Source organism: Diadema antillarum, unplaced genomic scaffold (genome assembly GCF_040938485.1).
Source record: "Diadema antillarum isolate AM-2024a unplaced genomic scaffold, OU_Dant_1.0 scf00000029, whole genome shotgun sequence".
NCBI classification, from domain to species: domain Eukaryota; kingdom Metazoa; phylum Echinodermata; class Echinoidea; order Diadematoida; family Diadematidae; genus Diadema; species Diadema antillarum.
This window is the reverse complement of record NW_027270918.1, coordinates 2,695,672-2,714,185: the sequence shown is the minus strand read 5'-3', so window position 1 is coordinate 2,714,185 and position 18,514 is coordinate 2,695,672. Positions and strand designations below refer to the sequence as shown.

General features: G+C 38.7%; 1 protein-coding gene across 2 annotated transcripts in view; it reads left to right on the top strand.

Moving 5' to 3' along the window:
- Positions 1-18,514, top strand: part of LOC139739053 (voltage-gated delayed rectifier potassium channel KCNH1-like) — a 153,859-nt gene that overhangs the window by 129,398 nt on the left and 5,947 nt on the right. Inside the window, exons 4-8 of one of the 2 annotated variants that reach the window (XM_071649677.1) lie at positions 1,005-1,135; positions 3,505-3,715; positions 6,599-6,786; positions 10,970-11,375; positions 17,905-18,104. In XM_071649677.1, coding sequence (XP_071505778.1) covers positions 1,005-1,135; positions 3,505-3,715; positions 6,599-6,786; positions 10,970-11,375; positions 17,905-18,104 — 1,136 coding nt within the window. Of the gene's footprint in view, positions 1-1,004; positions 1,136-3,504; positions 3,716-6,598; positions 6,787-10,963; positions 11,376-17,904; positions 18,105-18,514 lie in introns of both variants that reach the window. The other variant, XM_071649669.1, reaches the window with a different exon arrangement.

The following is an 18,514-nucleotide window of genomic DNA, read 5'->3' as shown; positions in this document are numbered from 1 at the left end:
CTGTCGGTACAAGCACATGGCTGAAAAGAGGAGGCACTCTTGTAAACGCAGACTGACACTCCTATCTCGTTGCTAAGTGTCAACCGGAAAGATCGTAGCGAAATCAGGATGTTGTAAATTGGAACTTGGCTCCAAAGGATTTTTGAAAATAAGTTCTGATCTCTGACTGTGGCTGCTGATATTGTTTTTGTTTGGGTTTTTTTCTACGACCGTACATTTTCCAAAAGGTTCACTTTGCACAAGAACCCCAAAAGATCACGTTTAAAGTCAGAATAAAGATATTACCCTGTTTGTTGCTCCAGTAAGAAAACGATTTCAAGATAATGCAGGAAAGTAAGTTTTGACAATAAGATTTAAACAACCCGACAGAGAGAGAGAAAAAACTAACAAGTACATCGAATCTTGTAATGTATCACCCACAAAATGTATCTACATAAATATTTGCTTATTCTCAATGTCTTGTCAATATTTCCCTTCAACAGTTACATTCAACATAAAGTTGAATTGAACTGAATTTCGAGCAAGGTGTAGTCTTAGCAATATTTACGGAAATAATTCAACGTCACCTTGGTAATTAGGCATATTTATTATCCGTGAGGAAGAGTACTAAGAGTTATTACAAACGTGTGAGATCGAATCGCGAATCTGGTTACCGAAATGCAACCAAGGTTTCTGGAGACCGATAAGGAGAATTCACCTCTGAAATTCAAGAACATGAGAGCGACAAAAAGCTCTCAGTCTTATTCCTGGCAGGGCTATCTGTCAAACTGTCGGATGAGGGCGCTCGACATGAACGAGGCCATCATGGTAAACCTTGGGAATCCATCACACAAGTTACTTTCTTCCACGCTAGGAATCAGTCTTCCCTACAACGATGTTCTACTAGCTCGCAACTTATTAAAGCAGGCCTTATATCATGCACAGTAACTTTGTCATGTAATGAACATCATAATCATGCATAACCATTGTACTGAATTACTTCTTATGATTTCCTGTACTCTTAGGCGTGGGCCGATTTGCCAAACTGGCCCGAACGGTTACCCGGAGCCGGTCGGTGCTCGTGCAGGTGGCCCAGCATCTACCCAACATGAAGGCGGAGCAGACGAAGCAAACGCAGATATCTCAAATTTCACACGTAAGCTCAAGAATTTCTTTTCGAGAAACATTGAAATATACAAATGATTTTAAAAACTGAGTGACTGATCTGTAAGGGCCAATGTCGTCAAACATAACTACTTGCGCATCTGATTGCCATGATGCAATTCGAATTGAACAGTGATATTGGTTTGAGAGTTATGTTTGTGGAAAAAAACCGGCCATGATATCCCATGATACACTGCCACCATTATATTCCTTTTCCTGTCCTATCTATAAAAAAGTAGTGTGTGCACGATTTCCGGGAGAACTTATGCATGCAAGGAGAAAGTGTGGCTCGGTAATCTGCATAATTACGGGGTACGTCATCCGCATACCATTATGGCAGTTGGCACACGACGTGAACGGGTTCTTTGATTAGCACACACGGCGTGTGATCAGATTGTGTATGAAGTGTGTATGTGTGTTAAAGTCCATAGCCTTTCAGAGGAATGCTCCGGCAGGAGTACTTAGTATTCTGTTCACGAGATGTTGGTTTAGGTTATTACATTGAATGGAATTTTTTAATGGACGGGAAGCTCCACATGCACGATTTCTATCCATTCATCAATAGAACGCCAACTGGAATGCTTAAGCAGAAATCTTATTCGTTCCCGCAGGCATTCTGTTTTCTTTCCTGTCATTACGACGGCTCTCTTTTCCTTTGCGGTTGCGATCAATCGCACCTTTCTTCTTTTTTTCCAGATTATAATCATTATGTAAATTAGCTTCCAAAAGAGTATTTCCAGTGACAAGGCATCTACGTAACAGACATTAAAGTATATGTTTATTTTAATACTGCTCGTAACCAATCATGTCATTCTCCCCTCCCCCACCCCATCCATTCCCCGTTGTCTCTGAACGCTCATCATGTCTGTTTATGTCACTTCGCAAAAAAAAAAAAAAAAAAAACTGCATTCCCTCCCTCATCTTGATAGTTATTTTCACAAAGTGTCGCTCGAATATAAACTCACTCCCTACCGTAACCTGGTGGCATGTGTATTAAGTCTATGGGGATTTCGGAATTCAGTATGGATCGGGTTAACTCTGCGGCAGGAAGCTGGTTCTGGATGACGTCATCATTTCCGAAATGAACGTCTATACAATGAGCCGGTCAAGAGGAAGGGGAAGTTCGGACCAGTCAAAAGTTAGTCTGATAAAAAAGAGTAACAGCACAAAGCACAACACCGCAAATTCGATCAACGTCGGACAAAAAAAAAATAAAAAAATAGATATTAAGGAAGTTATGAAATTGTGAAGTTTGGGTGGAAATGTCACAAACCACTTCCTGAATAGTCAGTATAAATATGCAAATGAGTGAGTAGATGATGTCATCGCCTCACAATTTGCCATTTAGTTTGTAAACAAGTTCCTGAAATTTCCAGGTTCTTTGTTTAAATGCAATTATGTCCCAGTGTCAAATCCCTATGGGATATAATATTTAACAAATCATTATTCTGAAATCATTCGTCCAGGAGTTACATTATGACTTACACTTTTATAGCTGAAAAAAAAATTCAGTCAGTCTGAATTTCAGTCAGTTTTTCTTTGAGTGTGTGTGTTGTGTGTACAAAATGAATAGAAAATTGTGAGGTGATGACATCATCAGCGCACTCATTTACATATTCATTTTGAATGTTTGACAATTATTTCTTAAAAACTAGCGAAACTTGGCAATTTCATAACTTTATTCTTTTGTCGAATTTTGATCAAACTGTCACTTTTGTGTTCATACATGCAGGTAACTCTTCCATTCAGCTTTTCAGACTAAGAGTTTGAAGTGGTCCTGAATTTTCCTTTAACGACTTCTATGCTCGATGAGATTGTGTTTCAAAGAGAAAGATAGATAAAGAAGAAAGTGCAATTAAAGAGACTTCGTGATCACTGCAATCATCATAATGAGAAATAAGCAGACTTTCGTTATTACCTACGGCCACCCCTCCTCCCCCCCCCCCCCCAAACCGGAAAAACGAATGCTGGATAGCAGGCTCGTTCATGCCTATTCATTTAATTGTTTAATTGTTCGATGTTGAGATTGTCGAATCCATTTATCGACAGGAACACCTGTTGTTTCTACAAGTGGACAGGTGGTTACGAGTATGAATTGAACACATTGTAATGTCGCCGCATTTTAAGTGCACATTTCATGAGTTGATTTTGGAATCAATAATATCCCGTGTTACTGCTCGTTCGAACTGACAAACATATTGCCTAAACATTTTTGAGCCTTTTGTCCATAAATTAGCCACTGCAGTCCTTACGCATGATTGACGCAGAACCGACAGTGAACGCAGTATTTGCAGTGTAATGTTCTGAATCCATTTATGGAAATTTCGTCTTCATTTTTTTCCCCTTTCCATTTCCGTTCAGATGATGAGCCTGGATGCCGAAGTCTTACCACAGTACAAGCGTGAAGCGCCCAAGACTCCTCCCCACATTATCCTTCACTACTGCACATTTAAGACTATATGGGACTGGGTGATTCTTGTACTTACATTCTATACCGCTGTTGCAGTGCCTTTCAATGTGACCTTCAGCACCGATTCAACCCCGGATTTCATGACGCTAGTTGTTATCGACGGTAAGAAAGCTATAGCAGTTGTTCAAATAATATGATGCTATCGAACATGCTTCGCAGAACAGGAATGAGCACATATACGCTCTCATAGCGACAAAATGAAAGTATACATTTGACTTTTAAACAAATATTATTTGTACAATATTCAAAATCTGAACAACAAAATGACAACCCAACTAAAAGCCATGACTTCTTTCTTAGTTACATTGCAGATTCTGCCCCTAACCCTATACCAAAAAAAGTAAGACCCGGCCCTGGAAGCCTCCCTCCCTCCCCCCCCCCCCCTTTCTTCCTCACTCACGCACATAAGCCTACATCAAAACCACCCCGCTTCCTCTACAGTGATATACCACGCCATGTCCGCCAATTTGACACTCCTGACGAAATGTTACGAGATGTGATGGAGAATATAAATGAAATATATTACAATAATAACCTCACCATTTCTTCCATCGAAAGGTCAAAATTTGGGTGGTGACGTCAATATGGGAGTTTTATATAGTGCATTCGCATTGTCTGCACTATACTCGAAAAAGCTTGCCAAGCCTTCTACCCCTCCCTGGCAGCGATAAATGACCACATATTCAAGCAGACTGGGGCTTAAAAAAAGTCACAGAGAAAAAATAGGAAAAATTGGTCCCAAGACATAATCATGCTCCTGTGACAATTGCTCCCATGAAATATTTGCACCCTATGCCAAACATTATTTCTCTCCACAAACATAACCCTAACCCTAATCTTAATCCTCGCATCAAACCAAACACAAAACTCTATCACAATCCTAACCCTAACCCTAAATCCTTGGAGAAAATAAGACCCGAGCAATATTGTGGCTGGAGCAAATGTCGTGTCACCGAAAGAATCATTAACAATTTCAACAAAGAGAAATTGAATAGCCAATTCTCGTTTGTGTTCACGTCCCAATTATCTCATTCATTCTAAATGAAACGGTTTGCTGATGAATTTAAATTCCTCGAATTGTTTTTTTTTTTCATGAGGACTGAGTAACGAGCTTTTTTAATTAGGCGTAAATATATAATAATGAATTGATATCAATGCCGACAGCCTTTTTGCAATAGGCTCTCTGGCTATTATGTGTGTGTGTGCACGCGCGTGTGTGTGTGTCGTTTGTGTAAACTGATGGGGATCGTGTCCGTCTACGCACAGAGCTTGCATAAACCGCCCTTTGCATCCTTGATGATGATATGTGGCTTGGTGGCACGTATACATTTCATGAGAAAACTAATAAACTAAGGTGTATGAAATCGTTTTTGGAAACGACCACAAATACGTCAGCGTGTGTGATCAAAATACGATAGGCTTTTCGTCACTTTCAATTAAACATTCAGGAGTTTTTCTCTGCTAAAATTCATATTATGATTTCCATGATATATTGCAGCTTATCGAATATAGATTGTGTCCTTGATATCTGGGTTTCGCTTTCGGGCTATCCCAATAACGCTTAATCAGTTTACTTGTATTTTCATGATTTCCCTTTATTTGGAAAGAGCATATGGCAAGCTTTAATCGCATCAGGTTTCATCACTTAATTACACCTGTTCAATTGCATTTTTAGAACTTCTCTCAGACGTTATCAAAAATAGCTTTTTTAGTGTAACCGCATGTGACCAGAATCACAATATTATGTCACTTGCACATTGGCGGTCCCCAAAAAAACCCCACAAACCTATATGACGTCAATCCTAAATACAGCAGAATTTAAAACTAAATAAAGGGGAGAGTTCGAGTTCGTTAACCTCACAAACTAGCGCACCTCACAAACATGACGTCATAATGTTATGCCCATAGATAAAGGAGATAAAGAATGCATTTAAAGGGAAGCGAGATCTGTTTGGCTTCGCTGTCACCTGAAGAATCCTCGTCACTAGCCATGGATATTTCCTTCTTTTCTATAAATATGTATATATATATATATATATATATATATATATATATATATATATATATAATATATCTATATATGCTTGTCTATATATACAGTATATGTAAATATATAAATATATATTTATATATTCTATATTCATATACTTATATATACCGTATTATATAGACACGCACGACATAACAAACTTACGAATCTATACTGGATCACAATGTTTCCTAATTTTAAACCTTTTTCACTCCTTTACCTCTGATCTTTCTCTCTCTCTCTTCACTTGTGCGCGGATCCGTCCAAGGTCGATTTGTTTGCAAATACGAAAATACGTCATGAAGATGAGATTCTACAATCTTATATAACTTATATAGCAAAAACACTTTGATACAATGATTGCAGTCTATAGCCAGTGGAGCAGAAAGAGCATGATTTTTTTCCCCTAGTTTTTCTATAGACATTACATAGACAAAACTTACTTGAACACGACATCATATTCTGTTTATCAATTCTTGCATGATACTATGGCTTTGTCTATTCTAATCTGATGGATTTGTCTTTATTCTTTTATCCGCAAAGAAACATATACACTCACAAACAAGAAATGCTTTAACAGCTAGTATTTCACTCAAATAATGCTGCTTAATCATCATAAAGATTTCTACGTGCGAAGAAGTAATTTCTACCGATTCATGCAAAGATGAAATCATCCAAAGACCTGCACTATGTAAGCATATTATAACTCTGACGTCATTATTCAACTTTATCACCTTAACCTTTTATTCACACGAAATACAAAATATAACGCATGAGTTCTTGACTTAATACGACGTACTCTTCGGCGATGTCACAGGCAACCTTTGCTCCGGAAGTGAGCGTAAAATTCAAGCACCATCATGAACGCAAGTTTTATTAAAGTTTGTTTAGTTTATGTTTAAAGTGCATTTCGTACTTGACCTCTTTTTTTTTCTCTCTTTCGTTTTCTACATCAGGTATCGTGGATATCGTCTTCTTTATCGATGTCATTCTCAACTTCCACACGACTTTCGTCGGCCCGTCGGGCGAGGTGGTGTCGGAGCCCAAAATCATCCGCATGAACTACCTGAAGTCATGGTTCATCATCGACCTCCTCTCGTGCCTCCCTTATGACGTCATCAATGCATTTCAGAGCTCCAACAATGTAAGGCATTGTTTCGTCATCCTCTTTTGTTCTGGACTGCGAATGAAAAAAAAAAGTTTTCCATCAAAAATTAACAAACAAAAACTGCGCATACACACCACAGTTTAGTATTCTAAAACTCCCGCGCAGGTCGCATTCCTTTCTGTTATCTATCTGCAATCCTTCTCACATTGCCGTACTTCCCTATCCGTCAAAATGGTACATCCCAATAGGTGCATTACTCAGGACAGCCATTTTGCTGTATTTTCATGCTATTCTCTCGCTGTGCACCATGCGCTATGGAACAATGCGGCTGTATGGATTGGCAATCTCTGTACATGTCTTTGGTCAATCAACAAAAAGAAACAAACAAGCAAAAAAGGGAGGGAAAATTACCTTTCAGTGCTCTAGTGAATGAAATATATAATCTAGACCTATGCCAAATATGCATGTAAAGATGCTGATTTTCGTTTTTGGCGTATTGTAACGTTTCTCCAAGTTAGAGCCACGCATCAAACATAAACTTTGTTTAACTGTAGTAAAGTTGTAATATGCAAATTTGGTATTATACGTGTGCCACGCTTGGAAATTGAGACAGGGCTGTGTAATTTGTTATTTCATCATGATTATCCAACCAATATTCGACACTGTTTTATTTGTCTAGAAACTCTCGGCATCCACTTTCGCCTGCTTTTAATTGGCCTTAAAGCACGCACCCTTATTCGTGCAGGTGGAGAAATGTAGAAAGGCAGTATTCTTACAGGCTTCTTCGGTCCCCTTAGTAAATACATAATAATACGAGCCACTCTAGTACGATATTCAGTGATGACGTATAGAAAACATGTTCCCCATACTTTCTTAAAAGTAAAACTGATGAGGTGCCAAACGTTATTTCCTTTGTTGGTGAACGAAAATGCCTTAGTTTGAGATTGTCAAAGCAGTGCTGTCTTAAGACATTTTAATTGGTTGAAACCTACAAAGAGAATCAATGCCTGCTGGAATTCCAACACGACCTCCAAGTATAGAGCGCCTCACTGCGACTCCCTAATTGCATTGCTGACGGATGTCTTTACTTCCGTCGGTGAAAAAAAAAACACCAAACAAAACAATACAAAAACGAAGGGTACAAAATGTTCTTGGGAATCGCGATGAATAATTCTACCGAGTGAACAGCGACGCGTCTATCCACAAACCGCCGTTGGCGTCGCGCTTTGCACCTCTTCCATTTTCCAAAATAAGGCGCCACCACCGGAGCCAATCAGTCAGAGAGGATTAATGGGACCATTTTTACCACCTCCCTTTCTACGAGCAAACATTGATTATACATTTCAAATCCCTTCTGTACCATCACGATTCCTGGTGTGCAAGCGGGAATCGCTCGGAGAATTTCCCTCTTCTTTCAATCATAGCAGTGGGTAAGAGGAGCTTCAGTATACCGCTCTCCTGATAAACAAGCTGTATACACATGATGTACTATTATACCTCATGTTCTACCTACTTTGTTTTTGTTTATTCTTTGTATAAACACCAACACTAGCTTACAACACAAAAGCACACTCCACGAAAATGTACACACACATTTGCGTGTGTATTTATATATCATAAATATTCGCATACCAACCTTTCGCGGTGTATAGGCTTAGTTTCACTGCACATTGTCCTGTTACAAAAATATTAACGACCACACTGAAGAACTGACTACAGATATTCGTTCTTAGAGCACTATATCATTTCTGCTTTTGAATACATCGTTTGGTTCTCTTGTCATGTATAGCTAGTCAGTACACTGTCTCTAACCCAATTACACACAATGTCAGTTCGCGACTTCTGTGCACAGGAGGCGGTAAACATTGCAATGTTTGACGTTTTGGTTTGCGTCTGAATATTGATCCGTACAGGTGACTTCTGAAAGTTGTGTGAAACCATGCGGTTAAAATGCCGCGTATGGCAGAATGAATGCTCTCCTACCTTGAATAATAAACTTGCTCGCACGTAGACATATAAGAACGCTGACGACTGTATGTTTTTTTTTTCGTGAAGCTGCCAGTAAAATAATCACACACACACTCACACAAAAAGAAAATTGAAACAAAACAAAGACTGCTGAAAATACGTTTTGCTTAGAGATTTTCTCTCCCCGAAAGCGCCAATGTTAGCCCAAGATAGCATTCCATTCTTAAAGAATTCTTAGCAGCAATCAAGGTCTGCCACATCTCCCCCGTCGGTGACCGGTTGCCATAGTAACACCATCGCAGCGACAAAAACCCAACGTCTGCTCATGACATCGGTTGATATTGACGAAAACAAAATACGAAGGTCGGTTCCTTTCTCGTCGCTATCACTCGACGCCAGTGCTCCAAAAGGACTTATTTTCAAAATCATAACTCAACAAAAAAAGCTGTCTCACTTCTCTGTGTTCACCCGTTTCGGCAAACACCGGCACATCTTAATACATTATGGGAAAAAGAAAACATCCTTTACACGAGCATGCAAACTCCAAGCATTTCTGCCATTCATGACTTATTGCATTATATACGCCACAGTCTATAACGAGAGTGGGAGTGGGCTGGTGCAAATTTCAGTGAAGGCGAGCTACTCCTATAGGGCGAACCGGTTGACATTTCGCTGCTAGTCCGTGACTATCATTTTGTAGCCGGATGAACATTCATTTGTGTTCCCCTGCAAAAGCGGCTGTAATAGAATTTCAAAAGAATCAAACACAAAAAAGCGAGTGCCCTGTTCGTGGTAAATTGACAGGAACTTTCTATTCAAGACAACAGTATTTGCTTGGATATTGACCCTCAAATCAAACGTTACATAGAGGTTCGTTGGAAGAAGCCTCTGTCTTGTGACAATGTGATCGAAGTTAAAAATATTTTTGACGCGCTGATGAAAAATGATTAGCACCTAGTCTTAGGTTTATGTCGTGTTCTCAGACCCGGCACTTACTTGTTAGACACCCGTCGTGATAGGTTTATATCTACTGAAGATGGTATTGTCAACGGCAGCAAAACACCATTAACACATTGATTAGATCACTCCATCCTTTTGAAAGATAATGCATGTCATCAATGCTCTATACCGCAATGATCCCATGTAAAGAAAATCATAGTTCTTATGCAGAAGTTTTTTTTTCGATTGTGTGCGCCCTATACTGTTTTACTCTCATCTAAGGTAACACATATAGCATATGAAAACTCTATACGTGGTATAAGAAGCATGTCTTTGTGTTTTAAGGAAATTTAGGAAAGAACAGACAGTACATTTTAGGACTCTAGAAATTTCTCAAACATTCATAATATATTGTAGTCTTTGCTGTAAAGCAACGAATACATTATAAAGCCGGGTCAGTACTTACATTTTCAAATATGTGTTTCTTATCATCTTAATTAAGGTGAGGGGGTACAGTGAGCAAAACTTGGTAGAAGTGTATGGACCGTTGACTTTGACTTTTTCCAATAGCTATACAGTCCAGCTGAAAATAATGTAGGAAGAGATATCATGCATTCTTTTGAAGGCTTGAAACTGCATGTTACCCGCGTACCTACTAAACACATGTCTGTTGAGTTCCATTACCCGTAACAACCATTTTGTTTCGACACAATTGTTTTTGATGCATCTAAATCAATGTTGAATTGAGGAGCTGCTGTGGTTCCGTGGGCGAATCTCCTAATCTTGGGGTCACGGGTTCGAGTCCTGTGGCGGCAGCAAAACAAAATGCCTCTTAAAAAGGACCACTGCACTCGCTATTCTAGAAGATTTAGAGGAATTAATGACATCTTTCCATTAGAACGACTGCTTACAACAGACGATGATTGTTTAGTTCGTAGTTTAAATATGTGGGTATGTGCAGACATGCTAAAGCCTTTTAATAATCTAAAAATATATATCTCTTCCCCCGGGTTACAAGCACTCAATATCCTCCTTGTAGTATAGTGTTAGTATCAGTATTATCATTATCATCATCATTAGAAGTAGTAGTAGTAGTAGTAGTAGTAGTAGTAGTAGCAGAAGTATAGTATTTTTGTAATTGTTTTGTTGCTTAATGATTTTTGCGTGATAAATTGCTTTCATGAGGACCTGAATATTGAAGGTTATGGAATTTTGAAGTTTAAAGTTCTTTCAATATCATTTTATATGTGCAGCATGCTCAAGTCGTCCGTCTCTTTCCCCACCACTCTCTTGTCTTGTTGCATAGAAGAAGATTAGCGGCATATTTAGTGCGCTGAAAGTAGCTCGACTGCTCCGCCTCGGCCGAGTCGTTCGCAAACTCGACCACTACATCGAGTACGGGCTCGCCTTCCTCATCCTCCTCATGCTGAGCTTCTTGCTCTTCGCACACTGGCTGGCCTGCGCCTGGTACGCCATCGGCTACGACGGCCTCCGGAAGAACGACACGAACTCGTGGTTGCTCAAGTTCGGCAACGACATGGACCAGCCGTACCACAGCTACGAGAACGGGACAGTGCGGCGCGGTCCCGACATCGGCAACGAGTACGTGTCAGCTCTATACTACACCATGAGCAGCCTGACGAGCGTCGGTTTCGGCAACATCTCGTCGAACACGCTCTATGAGAGGCTCTTCACCATTGGCATGATGGTCATTGGATGTGAGTTTGCTTCGATGTCATCTCGTTGTCTAGCATAAAGTTATCCCGCTGCTGAAAAGAGCACAGTGTCCCACAGTGCGAAACATAATGTGAAGCACAATGTGAACACATTGTGAACACAGTGTGAAATATCTTCACATTGTTAAATTCCAGCTTTTTAACAGTGCGAACATAATGCGAATCATCAATTCACATTGTGAAACAGAACATACACACTGTGGAAAACCACATCACAGTGTGAAATCATCTCCGCACTCTTAAATTCGAGCGTTTTCACACAGCGCACGATGTGAACACACTGTGAACACACTGTGGGACACTGTGTTCTTTTAGCAGGGATCTGTCGTACTTTCACATCATAAAGTTGGTATACTTTTGAAGTGTATTGCCTCCCTGCTTTCAACTTGACTTTGACAAGCAGGAGTAAAATTATCTGGCAGAATCCTAGAAGTTCCATCAAAGTAAGACACGAATAAGAAAGTTCTGGAATTTTGAAGATTCATATTGTTTTTACTGTTTTGTGGTATCGGACGCAATCACATTATGCAAATTAAATGAGGTATTCCATGTCGTCGCATTACTCAAGATTACTCGTTTGCGAGATACACGCAATACATTATGTTAAAGATAACATTCTTGGTTGACAATGCAACAGCTACAACCGCTTAAACGTCGTCAGCGCTACGTTTTTATTACACTATAATATTTGCGAGGGATACTAGTCTATCCCTTTTTGATTTCCTTCTTTTAAGAAAAAATAGTGATGTTGGGAACTTGCGGAGCCAAAGCACCACAATCTCATCAAATTGCATGGTGTGTTTTGCCACTAAAATCATCGCTATATTCGTGTTATGAGATACATTAAACTCCCATAGCCATCTTATTTCATGTCGGATTTTTTTTTTTACAAAACCCCTCCAACTCTGTGCTTGATATTGCTCTTTGTGTCAAATTCGGCATGGTGATGGATTGGATTCGCGTTTTCAGCGCTTCTGAACTCATTTTCTGTTACTGTTGATTGATAATGTCTAAGACGAGGAGCCTGTTCCTTTTCTACGCCTCGTTCACATCACGCGCTTATGATTTTTTTTTAAGGAAAAAATAACTCTGCTCGTGACGTGCATTCTGATTCTGCGTCAGCCTGACTTAGCCGAATCTTAACTATTAAAAAAAAAAGAGTTTGATGAAAAATATACCTTCAGTGGCAGCTGTTTGTCATACTGGCATCATGTCGTTTCTACTCAAGATTGCATGCGAATGACAAGGATATGCTTGAACAGTGACTTACATTCTTTTGTGTGTTCTAGCGCAAGTGATGCTTGAAGTATATCATGTTCGTGATTAATCGAAAGAGTATTCACAAGATAAAGGGGAGGGGGGAAGGAGTGCTTTAGGAGCTAAGTTAAAGTAAAGGGCTTGAGAGCGTAGGAAGAAACATGTTAGAAGTCATTTAAATGTGTAGATGCAAAGTATGGATGTTTGCCCGCGCTTTTGTTACACATATCCCATAAATCATGTTCTATATACACACAAAATTTTAGCTATAAGTATCATGTTAGGAAATCAGCAAATCACATTTCAAACTCGGGAGCATCGATCGAGGGGCGGGGTAGATCAGCCGACAGACTTGAAGAGAACTCGGCGAGTCCGTCTCCCGTGACGGTGATTAAATTACCGATTCCGACGGAGATGGGAATACGTCAGATGCACCTGTGGGCGAAATAACACCAACACAACTTAAGGAGTTCATTTTCATCACCCTTCTCCATTGCGTGTTCATTCTGTATTTATAAGATGCCTCGGTGTGTTGTTGGTGTCACCCTACACCGTGAGTCGGTATTATATGAGACAGGCGCTCTGTATTGAAGTAACCCTAGCCTGTTATCGTTTCTTCTTTTATCCTTTGTTCTCTCTCTCTCTCTCTCTCTCTCTCTCTCTGTCCCTCTATCTATCTCTTTATCTCATTCCTTTTCCCTATACCCATCTTTGTCTATTTCTCTCTTTCGTCTATACACAAGTATTGAAATGATTTTTATTCTCATTTTCCATTTCGCTCTCTCTGCTGTTTGTTTAATCAATATTTCTTTTTCTCTCCCCATACTAACTCTCCTGCCTCCCTCTCCCTATATATGTATATATATATATATATATATATATATATATATCCCTCTCCCTATCTTTCTCTCTCTCTCTCTCTCCATATCTCTCTCACTTTCTCCCTCTCTGTCTGTTTCTCTCTTCTCCTCCCTCTCTTACTCTTTATGCCTCATTTTTCATGTTCTCTCCTTTTTCCCCATGTATTGCTCTTTGAGATATTTGCTTAATCCAGTCTTCGTTGCTCCCATCATTATATACTGCATTCTTTCGCTTTCATTCTTTCTTTCTTTCCCTCCTTCTCTCTCGGTCTCTTTGTCTATCTCTTTCCGTATTCCTAAATATCAATTTAAATCTGTTTCTTTTCAACCTGCATATTTTCGTTGCCCCCCCCCCCCCCCCCCCCCCCGCCTTCACTCTATAGCGCTCGTTTCATTCTCCTTTCCTTTGTGTACAAGATATGCCAGTCTATGACATTGGGGGTAATCAATAATTTAGACTGTACAGCGATAAAAATATCGAATCGTATACGCACACTCATTTCACGGACTAGATTAATAGAAATGGAAGGTAAAAGATAATAAGATTATTTGAAATACTTATCTATATGATAAGCACTGAAGAGGCTTGTCAATATACTGTTGTATATATGGAATGTTTTGCACGCCGTTTGATTAACAGCATCGAAAATCTAATTGTGCGTATATATCCAAAAGCAGCTAGATGATAAGATGATATACAATGTAACCTTTCTTACAGTTGTAACATTTTTCCTTGCAGGCACATCTTCGGATTTGCTGTAGCACATTGTGATAATTTATCAGCCTTAAATCAGTAGGCGAAAACGTGTGCAAAACTTTTATGCGATTGCATATACAAAGCACTGAAAATATTACTGAATGTTGTCAGGATTTTGTAACAACACCAGTATCAAATATTCAGAACAATTTGTTTCAGATTCCCTGTTTTTGTGTTGTTGTTTTTTTAATCTTAGATTTAACTTGTTAGAATTTTCTCTAAGCGTTTATGAATAATGGCTTACGTTCTTCACTGTAATATGTTCGTAAATCTGACATCCACCATGATATAATACAATCAAACTGGCAGAAAGATTGTTTATTGTTTATTTTTGTCTGTTAATTTTTGGGGTTCATGAACATTGTCACTGATATAACATTAATTGAGTTCGTCACTTCAAATTGAATTCCAGCCATCCGCAAGCAATCTTACAGGAAGGCCAATCACAACGCTGTGTATGATAATGTGTAATCAAATTTTGATAAGAATAGAAATGTTAAGGGCAAACTATTGCCTTGATATCATTATTTCAGCCGACCAGTAGAACTGCGAAACCATGCCTCTGATGAATTTTTTATTTATTTATTGTGTTGGGTGTGTTTGTGGTGACTTTATGAGTATCATCAATTTCTAAGTTTGTTGTCGGTGGTACATAGCAATACGAGGTGGTTATGTTTAGGAGCATTTTTGCCGAATTGCACATAAATACACCACAGTGTGACATCATTCTGCGAGAAATGAGAAGATGACACCTTGAGTGTGAAAACAGATCTGTGTTAGATAGACAAAGCAGCACAGTGTATCATCCTTCGAAATGCATTGCGTATCCATGACAGTGTAAACACCAAACACTGAAAATACAACTGTGTAAAAGACCACACAAGCACGATTCGCTTGAACACAGTGTGGGCAGGCTCTGATAGTAACAGCACACACTCCTCACAGTGTTGCCTCCTGTGTTGCAGTGGCGTGTGGCTATAGATCACATCCACAATTCAGAGACTGCTTTCACAGTGTGTTCCTGATGGTAAAATACTGTGGATTAAAGGATTGGTATAGTTTCGGTTGAGATGGGACTTCAGGTTTCCAACGGTATTTTTTACGATGATATTTTTTGAGAAAATGAGCAACATTTTATGAAATATGAAAGAGCATGAAATTCTTCTTAAAAGTTTATTTGACGAAAATTGGTTTTGAAATGGCTGAAATATCTCAAACAAAGCAATCCCAATAAAAGATGGGACCCATTTTTATTAGGACCGCTTTGTTTTACTTTGTTTTTGATTATCTCAGCCATTTCAAAACCGATTTTCATCGAATAAACTTTGAATTCCTCTTAGAATTGCAATGTATGGTCATTAACATTTCATAAAGTGGTTGCTAAGTACATGTATCTCGCAAAAAGTTAAACGCTGAATCCTCATCCCAATCACTGCCAATCAATACAATCCCCTCTAAACATCTAACAGCGACGCCGGGTTAGACGTAGTAGCAAACACTCTTCCTTATTTATACGTCGATGTAGGGCAATTTGTCAATCAGTTGCAATGAAACACTCTTCCTACCACAAGAAAGAATGATGGTATTATGAGATGCTTGAGTCATGTTCATCACTATTCTTTACTTTTTTTCAATTTTCAATTCAAGTCAAATTTTCATATTTGATACAATTTCAAGGATGATTCTGATTTTTACCAATATTTTCATTGGTTTTTTTTTTCTTCTTTCACGAGGGGCCCACCCTGTCTTTTCAGTGGGTCCCTCCGTTTTTCGCAAAACGCACATTGATATTTAACTTCAATTCAATTCAATTCAATTCAATTCAATTCAAAATGATTTTATTTTATATTGACTTCATTTCATTATACTTCAGGCATTATAATGTATCTTTACTGTAAGTTCACAAGCATTGTTTACTCTGTTAAATTCACATTGTTTTGTTTATACAATTTCTATCACTGAAGAAAGTGAGATGTATATTACGTTATTCTTGTTGTCGAAAAACGGAAATAAATTTGAATTTGAATTTGAAGGAAAACAAACGAGCAATGTATTCTACAGCAATATATAAACACAAATGGATAAAACTATTTGTTCAAAATGATAGTATTATTGGAAAAGAGAGGCCCACGTAAGGGACAAGCTTGTAGAGTTATGAGCCACTGAATAAATTAAACTTACAAAAAAAAAATGAAGAAACGGAAGCACACACACGCACAAGCACAGAAACGCAAAGAAGAAACAAAAACGTAGACAGGACAAACAACAAGAGTCAATGGGAAGGGGCAGTTAGAAAAAAAAAGGAAGAAGTTGTAGTTGTTCTGAGCAAAAAGTGTATCTGTTACCGGCCGAATTCTTGGATTCCGTGCGGAAGGACGTTCTACACTGCACCAAACTTCTGGGAATAACAAAAAGGTGGTTTACTTGTTTTCATATATTTGGTGTGACTTCAGGGTCGCTGTTTGTTCGAAGAATTATTCAAAACACGGAATTGCAATCAAAGCACGTGTTGATTATTTAACCACCACCTGAAGGAGCGGAAGTTTTCAATGTGTTTTGGTATATGAAAGTGGGGTAAACGTGCATTGGCAACGCATGCAGACATATGTTTTCCTATCTCTCTTTATTTTTTTATTTTTTGTAACTATGGTGCTAGGCATATAGTTGTATACTTGTTTCGTGGATCCTGATTAGTTATTTTGTTGTTTGTTTGGTTGCTTGTTCACTTTTTTGAACTGTTGGGTTTCTGTTGTAGTTGGGTTGTTGTTTTTTAGGGGAAAGGGAAGAAGGGGGAGGATAATACACGGAGAGTAGGTAGTCCATCGTTCATAACAATTGGCGTTTATTGCAAAGACACAAAAATAGGGAAAAGATGCAAATACGTGAATTTAAAACTCATTTTGAGTTCGATCATGCCTTTACAGTGACCATGTCCATTTGAGATTTACATGCCTTGACTTCATTAAACATATTAGAAGAGAAATTTTTAAAGAACAACCAACAGTAACACCATCTTGAAGACGAAGAACTAATGTGTTTCAAAACAGTGAAACATTTCAGAAAGCATTTAGAACAATGAAGGTGAAAACGCATGCATTGATATATTCATTATGACAGAGCATCATAACCTACCAGTATTATGAAAACAAGAAGGCATTGTACAGAGTGCTTTGACCACTCAGTTGCAAGCATACTCTATAGGAGATTACTCACCCCCCCTTCCCCCAAGAAGGAGGCAATTTGGAAGAATGTATTAATTGTTATCTGTGGGGGGAAAATGGGGGGGGGGGGGGTACGAGAGAATGATAAAAGCCCCAATGAGTGTTGTGATGGAGCTCTTCATCTTTCGTCCCTTTCGAGTAACTGCCAAATCCAGGCGCCTTTAATTCAGCGACTCCATCGAATTTTTTTTTCTAGTTATGAGGGGGATAGAATATGTATTATTTATGGGTATGTTTGAATATATAATATATTATAGCTGACATACAAAGTTGTCAGTTCATGAACATGAACATGGAATATTTTGTTTGAGCTTATATATAGTCTCTTTAAACTTTTTCTTAAACCTTTATTTTTACATTTTTTTACATTTTTGTTTTCTTTTTCTTCTTTCCGTTCATCACTCTCCCACGTACAGCCCTCTTGTATGCCTGCATCTTCGGTAACGTGACCACCATCTACCAGCAGTTCACCTCCAACACGGCCCGCTATCACGACATGTTACACAACGTGAAGGAGTTCATGAAGCTGCACGGCGTCAACAAGCCACTCACAGAGCGCGTCCTCGATTACGTCATATCCACGTGGTCGATGTCAAAGGGCATTGACACGGAAAAAGTATGAAAGACGGCGGATTTTGATCAAAAGTGAAAATAACTATGTCATGATAGTCATGTAAGAGTTTTTTTTTTTATCTAAGGATGCTGCATCATGCAACCAGCGATTGGAATCATCAGTGTAAGGATTATTCAGTTAAGTCAGTGAAAAACAATTGTACTCCATTTTTAGATGAATCATATTCCACAGCGCGCAGACTGAAATCAAAGTCATTAAATATTGGCTCATTGCAAAAAAAAAAATACATTCATTAAAAGTTATTGTTTTTAATGACTGATTTGGCATTAAAATATGACATTCATGATTTTTGTTATAGTGCACAACGCCATCATAATCGTGAATTGGGAATTGATATGGATACGTTGTAGGCCCTATATGCAACAATGGTGCATTCACCTTTAGTAATGCAC